The 15,754-nt window shown below is 38.0% G+C and overlaps 1 protein-coding gene across 2 annotated transcripts in view; it reads right to left on the reverse strand.

Annotated features, from left to right (window-relative positions):
* Nucleotides 1–15,754, reverse strand: part of LOC122812081 (gamma-aminobutyric acid type B receptor subunit 1-like) — a 2,214,644-nt gene that overhangs the window by 447,173 nt on the left and 1,751,717 nt on the right. For both annotated transcript variants that reach the window (XM_044084349.1, XM_044084350.1), the window contains one exon: nucleotides 14,534–14,668. In XM_044084349.1, the coding sequence (XP_043940284.1) occupies nucleotides 14,534–14,668 (135 nt within the window). The remainder of the gene's footprint in view (nucleotides 1–14,533; nucleotides 14,669–15,754) is intronic.

A 15,754-nucleotide genomic window follows, 5' to 3' on the forward strand; every position in this document is an offset into this window, starting at 1 on the left:
CCAAACTTACTGTGTAATATTACTATTAACACAAATGGTAGTTTGACCAAGAGAAGGCTATTAGGAGTGGCCCACACAGTGCCACCAAATAAATATGCAAGTACTCTCAAAACTTAAATATCTATAGATAGATCAGCCACAAAGAAAGGTTTAAATATATTTAATAATAAATAATAAAAGAACAAGAAAATACTCAGTATATATTCACAGTGACATCACAGTTTAAAATCACAGGAAACATTTAAAACAACATTGCAGGATGGTTTCAAATAAATATAAAGAAAAAAATATCTAAACTAAGCTTTGCTATATTCCTGACTATATCTAACAGAATAATACTTTTCCCTACAAACTTACAGAGGAAGGCAGATGTGTGGTAAATGGTTCAAGACAGAATATAGAATGCAGTTTCTCAGTAAGAGCGTTCTCAAATTAATATCTCAAGTATTACTGCTGGTATAGTTGGCAGAATGACATCATTTCTTGTCATCTAACTCTATGCCAGATGAACCCCCTACTGCTGGAAGCTGACAGTATTTAGCATCTACCTGTGAAAATGCATAGACCTCAGATCTTTGACAGATGCTGAAAGTCACAAAACAATTGCATTTCTTCACACTTTCAGAGGTAGTAATTAGTTCCCTCTGAAGACCATACAGAAACCTTCTCATCACATGCTCTGCATCTGTAGCTGCAATGAAAAATTAAAGATACCATCTTTTATTGTGTAGTCATAAAGTAATTTAATTTCAGCTACTTTTCTGAAGTTAACTTCCTGTATTCCAGTTTTCAGTGTTAAAATATATATACTTTTAAACAATTACAATAGTGCTGTACATTTCTGTTCTATTCCAGTAGGGCACACTGTGGTTACATTTCAAACATCACTTTGTAAAAATCTTTTCATTACACACTTTTGTACCAGCAGTTTGATATAAACATGACATACAGTTCTAATACATTTGTAACACAAGCACCTTATATAAATCATTTTGATATTCACAAATGACATATAATTATTTACAAAATTCCAGATAGCTGTGCTGGCAGTATCCCCTTTAATACATGAGCTTAAAGAGAACATTAGTTCATTTTCTTCTATCTCAATTGGTCTAAATGTGTGTGTGTGTGTGTGTGTGTTTCCCAACAGTCACACTGAACTGCACTATAGTTTCATCACAGACTCAGCCTCCCATTCTTACCCTGGTCTAAACTGTAACAACCATTTTTAAACGTACATTTAAATTTTAATAAATACAGTCCTTCCAAGGAGATATGTTACTTCTCCTTTCACAGTCATTAAGATTTGTTATGCCAAGACAAATGTCTCAAAAGTTATTCTACAGATAGATTCAGCTCCTATATGTATTAATGCTCCAATGTCAGACAAAATGAATCATAAGGATTGTTTGCTGTTCATACTTTGTTTTCACTGCCATACAACAGAACTTTTCCTGCAACTCTCAGCATCTCCAGTTTGCCTCCTGTTCACTTGCATGTTTTCTTTATACAGTCTTTCACTGGAACATGCTACTACTTGCTGCATACGTCTTTCCTCTGGAAAAACTACCATCAGTCCCTCTCTCTCTCTGAAGCCCAACACAGAACATGCCCTTAAAACCAGTTACTCCACTGGCCAGACATGCCACCTCTCTATCCACAACATCATTTGTAGCATCCTTCTGTTTTTCTAACATGTACTCACCACAGCCAGATCCAGCACTAGCTAACTTTGTCAAATGCCTATGTTCCAGTGCTGACAAGGGGCCCCAACCACATGTGTGTGTGTGTGTGTGTGTGTGTGTTTAGCACTGTGGTTCACTGGAGTCCATTACTGCAGTGTGTGTGTGTGTGTGTGTGTGTGTGTGTGTGTGTGTGTGTGTGTGTGTGTGTGTGTGTATGTGTGTGTGTGTGTGTGTGTGTGTGTGTGTGTGTGTGTATAGTGCTTTGGTTCACTGGAGTCCGTTATTGCAGTGTGTGTATGGAACACTTTGGTTCAGCGGAATCAGTTATTGCAGTGTGTATAGTGTTTTGGTTCACTGGAGTCAGTCACTGGGTGTGTGTGTGTGTCTGTATAATATGCCCCACTTAGTTATGGGGGCTTGTCAGAGTCAAACACTGTACCTTACGTACAGGGAGTAAGTCCCTTAATCCGACAGCCAGACCCAAACCTATTGATGCAAACATGTTCTAGTAGCTTTTTTAAGTGATTTAGAGTAGTCTGCTAGAGATATGGAGCATAGATGCCCTTCAAGCATGTAATTCCCCACCCTAAAAAAATAACAATAATAATAGCTGAATGCTATATGCAGTACTATTTCTGATTTATGTATGACTTATGGGTTGTTGTACAAGAGCCACTGCTGCAGTATTTATACTATAATTGCTTTGCTTTACTCACTACACTAGGGAATTAACTAATTCATTTATAGGCTTGGATTATATAATATAGTTTAAACATGTTGCTTTTTAGTAGTATATTTTTGCAGTACCTTCTTTAGATCCTCCAGCAAATGCAAAGGATTTAACATTTGATAGGTCATATACTCTCCATTGTGTGATATCGGAGTTAGTATTTATAATAATTGGGGGAGGGGTGCAGAGGGGCTTCCCCCTGCAAAAAAATAAAATTACAAAAAAATGTTTTGTTTTGTTTATTGAGTGATCGCTCATATGAGCAGTCGCTCTAAAATGTTTATTCATTCGAGATTTACTCATATGTGTATTCTCTCTCTCTCACTCTCTCTCTCTGTTTATATATATATATATATATATATATATATATATATATATATATATATATATATATATATATATATATATATATATATGTGTGTATGTATGTATATGGATCACCTACAGAACACAGACAGCCCAAAACACCGTCAACCATATGGCCAATGCCATATGATTGATGCTCACAATATCGACAGTGCCAGAGCTGCACAAAAAAGGAAAATAAAATTTCCTTTTTTGTGCTAGTATGGGGGGCTACGCCTCACTGAGCCCCCCACACATCCCGTACCTTCCACTACAGTGCAAATTTTTCCATTCCGCACTATTGGGAGATAGCATTTCCCCATTGTCGATATTATGAACGTCGGCCATATGGGTGTCGGCGTTGTGAGCTGTCGGCGTTCTGTATGGGACCTATATATATATATATATATATATATATATAGAGAGAGAGAGAGAGAGAGAGATAGTTAACTGCCGCTTAATGCCCTTCCACACATCATCTGACCACATTTAGATCCATACTTCAATAGGTGGACAAAAATGAGACTGGCTGATCTGCAGACAGAGGTTAAGCAAAACCCTAAATAAAGCATAGGATGTTCTTTTAATGTCCGTGCCGCTTAACATTCTGTGGGATAGAACCTATCCCAGACATTAAGATGTGATTACTTCATTTTTCAGTTGATGATATATGCAGTATTTTATAATACAAAAGTGAAAGAGTTAATTGGACAAAGGGTGTATAAAAAGGAATTTTATTTTTATGCCCTGTGTTATATATTTTTACTTGAATATTTCACTATTGAGAACAAAGGCAACAAGAGGTATAGCGTGAGTTAAGAATTAGAGTGGGAAGGAAAACGCTGTGCATTTGTAGACGATTCTTAGCAGATGAAGGTCTTGTATCAGTAGTGGAAGGGAAGGTTAACAGTACTGATGGAAAAATTAAAGCAGCAGTGAATAATGACAGGAATGAGTTTTTTCTTTAATAAAGCAAGCATTACATTTGGAATTAAGGATGAAGGGGGTACATATCAATAAGAGATGAATATGTGGTAAGAACAGAATTAAAAGACGTGATTGATGAATGGAAAAGAAAATTTGGACATTGACTAAGAGAAAGAAGAGTTTACTTTGAACAAAACAGTTCCATTTGCATTAACTGTATATATATATATATATATATATATATATATATATATATATATATATATATAAATATTATAAGTCACCAATGTTATAGATTACTTTCAGTGTTTTGGATTCTATAAAGGACAGAGGTTAGACTGAGTGGGTTAGTTTTTTTACCCTAATATGGGACTCTAAGGTGAACTCAGTTGAGTGTTATGTTTGAAATAAAAAAGGGTGACTTAGAATAGTAAATTTTATTGGATTTGTTAAGGTTTTCTATCTTAAGTGTGGTACAAAGGTATGATAGTGGGATTGGGTGAAAAAAGTACATGATGTAATTTGGGAGATAGGTAGGCAAGTAATTAAAAGTAGGTGGAATGATGTGAGAGAAGTTATGGATAAATACTGGGAATGGAGGAAGAAAGATGGAAAGAGAAAGAAGCAGAATACAGGTGTTGCTAGCAGGTTTGAACTTTTTTTCCAGCTCGGACACTGCATGTCTCTGATCAGCACACCTTTTCAATACTGATTAATAAAAAAGGGAAGATGTATGTTTTTCATTTCTGTGGAACTTAAAAATAGAACAGCACAAACATGTAACAAGTTCCAGCGTAATGCAATGGAAGGACAAGTACAACACAATGTTCTCTCGTACTTGCCAAATGTTTAAAAGTACAATTCAAGAGTACATACACTTCATTTTCAGATGGAATTATAGTATAGAATATTCGGTACTTTTCCATTATCGGGGCAACACTTGTAAAGAGTGCTGCACTGACTACGTCATTGTGTGATCGTGTATACTGAGTGACTTCAGGCCTCTCAGTGATTTAACAGAAGATCAAACTAAATTTTAAGGTGAAAATCAGGAAACCTTTAAAAGTGTGCATTACAACATACTGTTATAGAAAATGTGTACACATCATCACTGCTGTTAAGCAACTTTGATGGCATTGTCAGTGAAAAGGTCCCAGCCCAAATTTAGGCAAAAAATATGGGTTGTAATGTAATTGCGTAAAATGCTTTCTATGCATGATGGAAATGGAACATCTGCTCATGTCAGGCTTTCTTTTGCCAAAAAAAAATAAATAAATAAATAAAAAATCTGAAGAACATTAATTTTCTTGTCTCTCACGGATGTGTGTCCCGGACAACTCTTTGCCTATCAGTCAAGACATGCTACAAATTAAAACAATCCAAGTGCAGGCTCCAGTGAGACTCCTGTGACACTCATTCAGCAACACTTGAGGGCATCATTGCGGGCCAGTTTGCACTAGGGTGTACTGTATGCTACACCTTCAGAAGTGAAAATAACTCCACCTAAGCAACCGCTAGTGCTCCGTTTGTTGACAGTGTGTGCATTTACACTTTAAAAACAGAAAGTATAGTGTATAAAGTGCAATTCTTTCAGGGAGGGGGATTACTAACACTCACAAAGGGAGAGCAAGCCTTTTGTAGGTATTCCAGTACAAAGCATTCACTGTGAAATCATTGCGAGCGCGTTTTAACATTCTAACAACTCTTTACAAGTGTTGCCCCGATAACGGAAAAGTACCGAATATTCTTTACTTAAGGTATTTACTTTTTCTGGTTAGAACAACTTTGGCTTATCAACTTGATATGCTACAGAATGCAATTCGTTTTCCAAATGACCATTGTCACAGAACACAGATTCATCTTTTATGCAGACTATCTCCCAATAAACCTTCAGAATATGGATGGAAATAGAAGAACTGAAAAAAAACAGATTTATAATATCCTCAAGTTTATATTGCATTCTTTTCTTTTAATGACACTTCCCTTGTTGTATAGCACTCTAGGTACATTGCTAACTTGCTTGTGAGTATTTAGAAGAGAAGGCTAGGTTAAATTTTGAAAGAGATATGCTCTTCCTGGGGAGGCTACTAAAATAAAAGAGAAGAAAAGAAAAGAAAAGAAAAACCTGAATCCTTCAAAAGTATGATGAAAACATAATGCATGATACCAAAAAAATCATGTGCAACAGTTTCTTTGTTGTTTTTCCTGCAGGCTTTGCACAAGTTAACAGGGCCTAACAGTAAGTGTTATGTTAGCTGTCTTAATCTGAAATAATTCAAATTCTGTGTAACTGCCATGAAATGTAGAGGCCTGAGGTATAATTAACCTGGGGAAAAATCAAAAAGCAATCAAAAAGAAATGCAAAGTACTGACAGTGACAACACAGAAAAAAGTGGAAGAAGAAAGTAAGATGGTGGAGTAGAGGTAAAAAAAATTAAGTAGTGATGACTAAGGGGGTACCCAAACTGGGAAAAACATTGTCACAAGTGGTAAGATCATAGGAACTTTAAAGGAAGTAAATCAGAAGACCATGGGCACCTCAATGAATTATCATTGTAAGGATTCAGGAGGGAAAACATATCAGGCCAGATGAACGTGTGTATAACAATTCAAATATCAGGGTTGGTCATGAATAAGGCAAATGTATTACTCTGCTGAACAAAGACAGTCAATCCATTGTAGAGCTGGGACAAATACTGTTTAATGAATCTGCTCTTCCAATAGATTTCATGTCGGGGGAGGATGAAATCCTTAGTTTGGGTGTTTCGTTTGCCTTTTGTCTTAAGAAGGTATGAGACATCCATTATGACTGTCTTTTCAATGGTACAGAATGGCAGGAATAGATAAGGTAGGGCTTCTAGTCTATTTTGTAAGCAATGGATTTTTAGACATTTTTTTTTGACAAGAAGATTTGGGGCCTTTCTAGCTGCATGACATGTAAGGTAAAGTACATCATGAAATGGTCATACTCGATCATTGGTCTAATAAAGGCAGAGTACAGAGGGACAATAACATCCTATGACCTATTTGAGTGACTGGAAAATCAGGTGTGCTAGAAAGGATTTTCTAAATACTGATGCAGCATGGTGCTCAAAGGTGATTAAATATTAACCCAGCGGTTGAGATCTATGGCTACCATCTGTGTGTGGTGCGTGGTACTGCTGATGCTGTAAGATATGGATGAGGGATGTTTCACAAAGATGACAACGCTGCACTTATCTGCATGTTGTATGAGCCCTATCTCTGTCTACACCATCAGTTTGTAAGGACCACTTCATTCTTAATTGATCATTTATCCAAACAGTAATGGGTGATGATACCCAGCTTGGAGTCATTGACACATTTAGCCAGCCATAGGGCAGGTTCTATGGTACAGAGGTTGGAAAAGTAGATACTAAAAAGGAGGAGTCTCCGTACTGAGTTCTGTAACACTCCACTGTTCACTTTCTTTGTTTCTGAAGTAGCACTTACCACCTTAATTGTGTGAGTTTGAGCTTCTCAGGCAGTTTGCCAATTCAACTATGTAAGATATTACCATTAGTTACCATTAACCAAAATAAAAAAGCAGAAAGATCATATAGACCAGCCATTCAGTAATAAAAAAAAAAAAAAACTGCAATGAAGACCCACCCAAGGTAGTGTCTCCACTGTGTAATACCTTAAACCTCCTTAAGGACGTCGGTTTTTCAGTCACATGGCTTCTGTATACCCATGGTGTTTCTATTTTTTAATTATTTGTAGGTACATTCAGGCCAATAATGACAAACTCCAATAGCTATAAGCATGACATATTCAGCCTTTTTTGCCCTCATTAGTACAGTGATCTTTTCACCTCTAGTTTGGATGTTATTTGCAATGTTTTGCAGGCACCTCAATGCTTATGAACATCAGACTTGACTTTAAGCTCTGTGTTTCTAAAGCATAACCAAACAATTATCTTACACTTTTAACCTTTTTTCATTTAAATTCTCACATCTTTAACTTTCCACTTAGCAACACTGTAATTAAACTGGCAAGACATAACTTGAAACATCTCTATTGATTCACCACCCCTAGGTAACAGGATATGTACTGCACATTTGCCCTTCATCCCTGAATGTTTTAAGGTACTAAATGTATTATGGATAAGGTTATAAGTGCACACTGGAAAATGGGGAAATAGTCGGTATAAGGTATATTTGTGGTACTTAAGTGACTGAAGATTTATTATTGCGCTATCACAGGTAAATAGAAAAAAAAAACACAAAAACTAGGCTGTCAGCAGTGTCTTACCTATATTAATGCAGTCATTCTTCACAAATATTAGTCAGGTCACTTTGATGATGTAATTATAATGCTTATACAAATGCACCAGGTAGTCATATATCAAGACAGAAAAAAGACAAATCACGTATTTAATAGATGTAGTACTTCTTAAGAGTGACACTATCTGAAATTTTGAAATTGTCTTAACCAAATTGCAAAATGTGACTTAAAAACATACAAGTATACTCGCCAAAAAAGTCATAGAAGAAGAAAAACGAAGAAAGTAGTATGATGTTTAGTCATATCTCTAAATAAAATACACGTCTAAAATGCCATACTTTAAGAAGAAATAATTTGATAACCATGGAAACAGCTATTTTTCTTAGACTGCTAATAGCTGAAACAAGGAAGTTCAGTTTTCTCTTTTCTAAACTATGTGGATTTTGACTGCCAATGAGCTTTTAGTCTGCTGTTAATACTCTTCAAACTCTATGCTGTTACTGGGTGTGTTATTTGAAAACATGCCTCTGTCTTTTTTTTAACTAATTGTTTGTCCCCAAGCATGTGATCATGCCCATTGAATCCCCATGGTCAGAGCAAGAGTCAGTCATGTTATGGTTGTTATTAAAGCAGCCATGAGGAATTTTCCATTTTTTGACCCTAATCCCTTTCCTTATGCCTTAAGTGCCTGTCAAAGACAATAATACCTGGTATGCCTTCCCCTGCTATCATGCCCATTCCTACATAGGCCCTATAAAGGCTACTGCACAGGGAAAATTTGACAGAGCCAAGCACACATCCCTATTGCACGTTACATATCTATGCACATCTATCTCCACTAGATGCCAGCATTCTGCTGGACTGGACTACCATCCTCCCACCAGGGTGGGTGCATACGTGTTGGCCACTCACTCCAAACTTGCCTGCTGTTTCATCCCGTGTTCAGATCACAAGTCAGCACAAGGCCTTCTGGGTCACAGTCTTGACTTTATCCCTCTGCATCATGACACCAAAAGAAATAAGTTTGCGATTCAATCTCAGTTTTAATTGTGATACCACTGTGCTTTATCTGTCTTTTTACAAGACAAAGAAGCTTCAGTCTTGCCAAAGAATAAGAATTTCTCAGATACAGCTCTGGGGAACTGTGAGTAGCTCAGTCTAAACCCAGATAAAACAGATGTACCTGCCAGTCACAGTTGTCACTGGTCAGCAGTTAGTCACATAGAGTGTTTTAACATCTGTTAGGCTAGAAAGATCTCAATGCCATCATGGAAATTGATATTGATCCTAATCAGGGAAATATGCAGCATTTTACTATTCATTTAATGTCAATGAGTTCAAATCCTATGACTCCAGTGAAAGACCTACAACTGATGGCACCTGTTTTTGTGAAAATGCATTTAAACTATTATAGTAGCTATTATATGGACACAAATTGAGTGGAAGTTCATTAACTACATGTTATCCAGAATATAGAAGCTGCTCTATTTTTATGCTTTTCTCATTCTACATATTTTGAGATTCATCACAGTTTCCACTCCTTACCAGTAAAGTAGCAAATTATCATTGGGGCTAATCTAGTGAGGTTTATACTACATACAATTTCAAATGCACACAATGTCAGGACTACCCCACGCTCCATCCTAGTTCTCAGGACTACCCCACGCTCCATCCTAGTTCTTCTAAAGTAAGGGAATGCTGGAAGGCATCTAACTTTGAAAGCTATTACTATTCTATTCCTCTGTATCTTTCTGCCTCAATGGTTGAGAAGAAATACCACAGAAAGACTCAAGAGGTGACCTAAAATCATATTTTTCCTAGACAAGGCTTAATTTGGAAAAAAATAAGGACTCAGATTTTATAATTTTATAATTATAGGTTCATAGGTAGGTACTAGGCTATCTGCCCTAGGGCATTTATAAGCCTAGTCAGAGTGTACCACCCCATTGATTAATTAACTGATCCTCTGTCAAGCAGAGCCAATGAAGTGATCCCAGGGGTTTATTTTCTGTTACCCATCCACTTGTCAAGGTTCCTCTTGAAGAGTGTTAGTGAGGGGCTCTGCCTGATGTAGTTTGGAATTTTGTTCCAAAGCATGGGGAGTCTCTGTGACAGGAATCTATCCCTCCAGCATGTTCTATTTATTGTTGTGGCGAGGTTTAGCTCACTAGAGCATGTGGCTCGCAGTGACTTGGATTTCTTTAGGTGGAGCATGTCCATCAATTCTGAGTTGGACATGGCTTTGTAAATCAGGCAGAGATCACCTCTGAGTAAGCGATATGCCACTAAGTACAGTAGGACATATGTTTGAAGCCAGTAATCCTCTTGGTGAGGTACTTTTATGGTCTTTCCAGCTGTTGGAAGTGTCTTGTGAGGTACATCCCAAATGGAGCATTTTACTCTATGATGGGTCTGATGAGTGACGAGTAGAGGGGCACTATAACCTCTTTATTTCTAGATCTAAACCCTTTAGTAATTAAATGGGCCACATAGAAGGATTTCCTAATTACTTTGGCAATATAATTTTTAAAGGAGAGATTACTATCTGCCTGGCTCCCCAGTTCTCTTATTATCTCTTCTGTATTCAGGGGCTGCCACCTATGTGGCAATTCGTGGGTGTTTTGTTTTTTCACAAATGGGATGATTATGCATTTTTTGGCATTTAGCTTGAGGCAATGACTTTGACACCAGGTGCCCTTCTCAGTAAGGCCCTTTTGGAGGATGTCCATGTCAGCCAGAGAGTCAATTATGGCTCCCTGTTTGCAGTCATTGGTGAACTTGGTTAGCCATAGTCCTCCTGTGTTTGCCTGTACTTCTGAGAAGTATATGCCAAACAGTAGGGGTCCCAGGACCGAGCCTTGCAGGACAGCACTTGTGACTGGTTTAGAGTTGGACCTGGAGCCCGCTATTCTTACCATGTGAGTTCTGTCTGTAAGCCAGTTGGCAACCCATCTCATGATGTAGGGGTTTATGTTCAGGCTGGTGAGTTTTTCTGTAATACCTGAGTGGGGAATGGTGTCAAAAGCCTTGGTGAGGTCAAGGTAGGCTGTGTGAACCACCTTTCTCTCATCTATGGCCTTGGTGACTGTCATGAAGAAGTCAACCAGGTTTAGTAGGCATGATCTGCCCTTAACAAAGTCGAACTGGGCTGGCTCAAGTGTTTGGAGGTTCCCAATGTCTTTGTTAATGAGTTCCATGATGATGCACTCCATAGCCTTGCAGACCAGTCAGGCTTATGGGATGATAGTTACCAGGGTCAGTTGTGTTCCCTCCTTTGTGGAGAGGAATAACTATTGCTGTGCATCATTCTATGGGCATGTAGCCTGTGGAGAGGCTGAGGTTGAATAGCATGTTTAGGTGGGGGTTTATTTTGTTCTGTGGTTCATGCAAGATGCAGCCTGAGACACCATCTGGTCCCATTGACGCTGTGTTTTTGGCTTTTGAAAGGGGTGTTTTCACCTTTGCGTCTATGATTTTTGGGACACTACACTTTTCCGGTATTGTTGTAGGCCCATTTGGAGGTGACAGGGGTGGTGAAGTTTGCACTGAATCTATCTGCCAGGATGCTGGCAATATCAGTAGGTTCAGTATATTTTGTGCTATTTTGCACTAATTCAGTGCATATCTGCGAGTTGCCACTTAGATTCTTAACATAGCTAAGGAAGGCTTTGTGGTTATCTTTTGAATCCTTGGCTATTTTTCTTTCAAAGTTAGCCTTGGATGATTTCATGAGGGACCTTAGTTTCTTACTGATAATGATCAAGGATGTCTTTCCTTCGTGGGATTGTCTTTTTTTCTGAACTAGTTTCCTCCTTCTATTGTATAGCCTGTTTATGGCAGAGGTCCACCAAACTGGTTTCCTTCTCTTACAGGAGTGAGTCTTGGTTTTGCTAGGGATGGCACGATCCATGCATCCTTGTTGGAGCTCAAAGAGTGCATTTGTAAAGGTTTCTACATCTTGGGCAGCATTATCCTTTAGCCTGGGGACTGTGAAACGTACCACCTCTGTCTTGAGTAAGGTGAAATTTGCTTTAGAAAAGTTTTTACTGTGGTTTCCTTAGTTGGTGGTAGTGGTGGGGTGTGGACATCCAGAGTGATTAGTTTATGGTCTGATCTAACCAGTGACTGGTTGAGCACCGGTGTGGAACACCTGTCGCCCATGTTGGTGATGACCAGCTCCAATATGTTTTCACCTCTGGTAGGGGAGTTTACCAGCTGAACCAGGGCATTTGAGAGAATGAATTCCAGGAAGCGATGGGGCTGGGAGTTTTTACTCGAGTAGTTTTCCCAGTGAATGGTAGAGTAATTGAAATTGCCCAATATCAGGGTGTTCAGTAGGACCTTCATGTTTTCCAGTGTCTCCAGAAAGGTGGAATGGTGGTCCTGGGTCATGGAGGGTGATCTGTAGCAGGCCAGAATTTGCATTGCAGATTTGCCTGATGTTAGTTGCACATGGATGATCTCAGAGGTATCATGCTGCGCCACTAACCTGGAGGTGTAGGTATCCTTGATGAATATGGATACACCCCCTCCTTTTGTGTTTCAGTCCATGTTCTGTGGCCGAAACGTGTGGTATGAGTTGTAGCCCAGTAGTGCTGGGGTGCTCTCTTGAGCCTTGAACCAGGTTTCATTTACTGCACAGATGTCAACGTTCTCCATACAGAGGAGTGCTTCGAGCGCATGCATTCTGAGATTTAAACTCCTGGTGTTGAGTAGCATAACCATTAGTGTTTTGTTAATTGTGCTGTATACAGGGGTGGGTTTGACTTTTGAGTCTTGACTAAAAAAAGGCACTATGGGGGCAGCAAGAGCCTTGGCCAGTATTCAAAAGCCTAGGGGTGACAGGTGCAAGCCATCTCTTGTGAAGCAACGCGGCTTGTCGAGTATGTTGTCCCAGGCTGACAGACACTGGATCCCCTTGAATGACACCAGAAGCTTAGCCAGTTGCTGAAATTGATCATTTTTTCTTTAGACTGTGGTATCATTCTTGGTCAGGGCAGGATGCTACTCAGGGTCAGGGTCATACCAGCCTGGGCTACATGGTCAGAGAGCTCTTCCATGTCTCTTTTCATGTAGTCCAGGGAGGTCCATCTCAAGTCATTCACACCAATGTGAACAATGACAGGGTCATATTTGTACTTGTTCTGGAGTGACCTGAGTGCTTGTGTTATATGGCGGATTCTGGCTCCCAATAGGCAGCTAACAGTAACCTTCTGCTTGTCCAGCCTAGTGAGCGGGACGTTAGTGTGCCTGATTATAGAGTCACATATTACTAGTGTGTTAGGTAAGTTATTTCACCTTAAGGGCTGTGATTGTGTGGCACACTGATTTTGTGTTTTATGCGTTGTCTAGTTTGTGACGGGAGGTGCAGGTTGTTTGGGTGTCTGCTTCCAAATATGATTTTGTGTATTTATGTGTATTTTTGCCAGTGCTGTTTTAATAGGTCTGTGTGCAGCTGGAAGTGTGGTGCAAGTGTTAACCTTCTCCTCTTGTGACTGTCTGTTCCAGTCTTGGGTGGAGACAGCTTAGCTTCCAGTTTTGCTGTATAATTGCATCTCTCGCATATGTTAGTGTATTGTGGTAGGAGGAGAGGGTTGTCTGTGTACATGAGGCAGTTGTAACATTGCCTCAGGATTCCCAGATTCACCAGCTGGGCTGGAGAGTACACCTGAAATTGCCCTTTGGTCATGCCTGAATAGTAGGGTGAGCTGCTTGGTTGGTGAGGGGTGAATAAAGAGCCTTACCCTGCTGGGCAATCAGTGTCAGGGTATATTAGTGCTTATGATAAAATATTTTAAATTACTAGACTTAGATTTGCTGTTCTGTGATCTACAGTGATATTTTGTAAACTAAAGCATTCCAATAGGATTTTGAAAACTGCAACAGAAACAACTTTTCTCAGTGGAATTAATTTTATTAGGACAGGATCTTGCAGTCTCACTTTTGAGGCATTACCCTGTTTTACTTTTAAAGATCATAGCAAGTGTATTATTTTACAAATCAAATGTCATTATAATTTTTACCATCTATTTCACTTTCATATAGGCACTAAAATCAGTACCCTTCAAGCAGTGTGTGAGCTAGAATGATTCTGTGACTTTAAAATATTAAGTACAGTGAATGCTTCCATTTTATGGGTCTACATGGAATGTGTAGTGAATGACCCAGGCTTCTGCTTTAATGATCATAAAGTGGTATTTAATTTTCATACAAGGGGAGAAGTAGGAAAGACAGGATGGGGAAGATAATAGGCATGGTTAATTTACCCAGCCGATGCTCTAGGGTATCTAACAATTTGAAAACTATACCCCTCCAGCTTGTAAGTATTTAATTTACAATGCAGAGGATAAGCTGAATATCTTTTATCAGTTAAACCTGCCATCATTGTTAATGTATTTATAATGGAAATTTATCAAATACAAATGATATAGTGTTCCTTTTTCATTGTCTGTTATTGATGCCAAGCTAAAGCTTGCATGTTTGTTTACTATATTAATGTCAACTTTATCTAATAATGTTTTGAAAAAAAAGTTCATAAAATAGAAGTTGCACACCTATCATTAATATGTAGAGTATTTCAAGTCAGTAAGTGCAGACTTACCACAACCAGGTTCCAAATGGGAGCAGCTTCGGCTACAAGGGTGGAGACACTACTGCAGCCAGGCATAAGAACAATCTTGGGTGGCTTTTGATAAATCAACTCATATAGAAATTTGGTAGCCACTCCTGGGTCACACTAAAAGAAAAGCATAAGACAAACAGTTACCCAATAACATTTATATCATGTTCTATACAATAATAAAGGAAAGATAATATGAAATATCATCCAAGTTTGTCCATTAATTAGCTATCAAAAATAATCTCTTACCATTCAGTTTTAATAACATTAGCCAAAACATATAATGTTTGCACATAATACTACTTTTCCACTTTCACAAATTTCATATGATGTCAAAGCAAATACTTTACAATGGTCATTTGGACTATTTTTCCATTTTTCATTCATCTCCCATCGCCATTTTCTCCAAAAGATAGTGTGATCATCGAAGTAAATATTTTATTATCTCATATTTTATGTTACTATACCACTAGTACTCATCTTACTGTCTCTCAGAAGAAAGGTGTTAAGATCCATTTGGTGATTCAAATGCACTTGAGTCCCTTTACTAAAATTATCTTTTCCCACTTTACAAATCATCTAATATTAGTTTTATTTCACTTAGTTTATTGCATAGTCAGCATCTGACAGTTTAACACCACAAATAAAAATATACATGGTATGTCTCATTAAAAGAATAATAAAATGTATTATTTTACGAAGTATCATTATTAAGAGTAACTAAAATTATAAAGGGTATGGCTGATACATGATCAGTAGTAGAGAAGGTGATCCAGATATTTTTTCCACTGATACACTTTTAATATAATTTCTAAATATTTTCACATTGGTTTTAATATTTCACACCTGTCTAAATCATAACAAATAAATGTTAAAGTACTACAAAATATGGCCTGGAAATTGGCCATTTTGCATAAACAAACCATATCTCATTATGGAATTATATCTTACCCTGCATTTTTAATTCAAATGCATCTTATTTATATTTCATATTACTGTTTCTAAATTTTGCATTCCCAATAATATCAACATTTGTGACCGAGCATAATGGTCCTAAGTACATGGCATATATTAGAAAACATGCTGCATTATTTAGTAGCTATAAGTTTATTCTGGTACTGGTCAGTAATTCATTTTACCAGGCTGGCACACAGACAAGAATCTCCTATACCCTGCCTTGTAAATCATTTAAGAAAATAAGCT

Source organism: Protopterus annectens, chromosome 9.part0, assembly GCF_019279795.1.
Source record: "Protopterus annectens isolate FY-2018-M chromosome 9.part0, PAN1.0, whole genome shotgun sequence".
NCBI classification, from domain to species: domain Eukaryota; kingdom Metazoa; phylum Chordata; order Ceratodontiformes; family Protopteridae; genus Protopterus; species Protopterus annectens.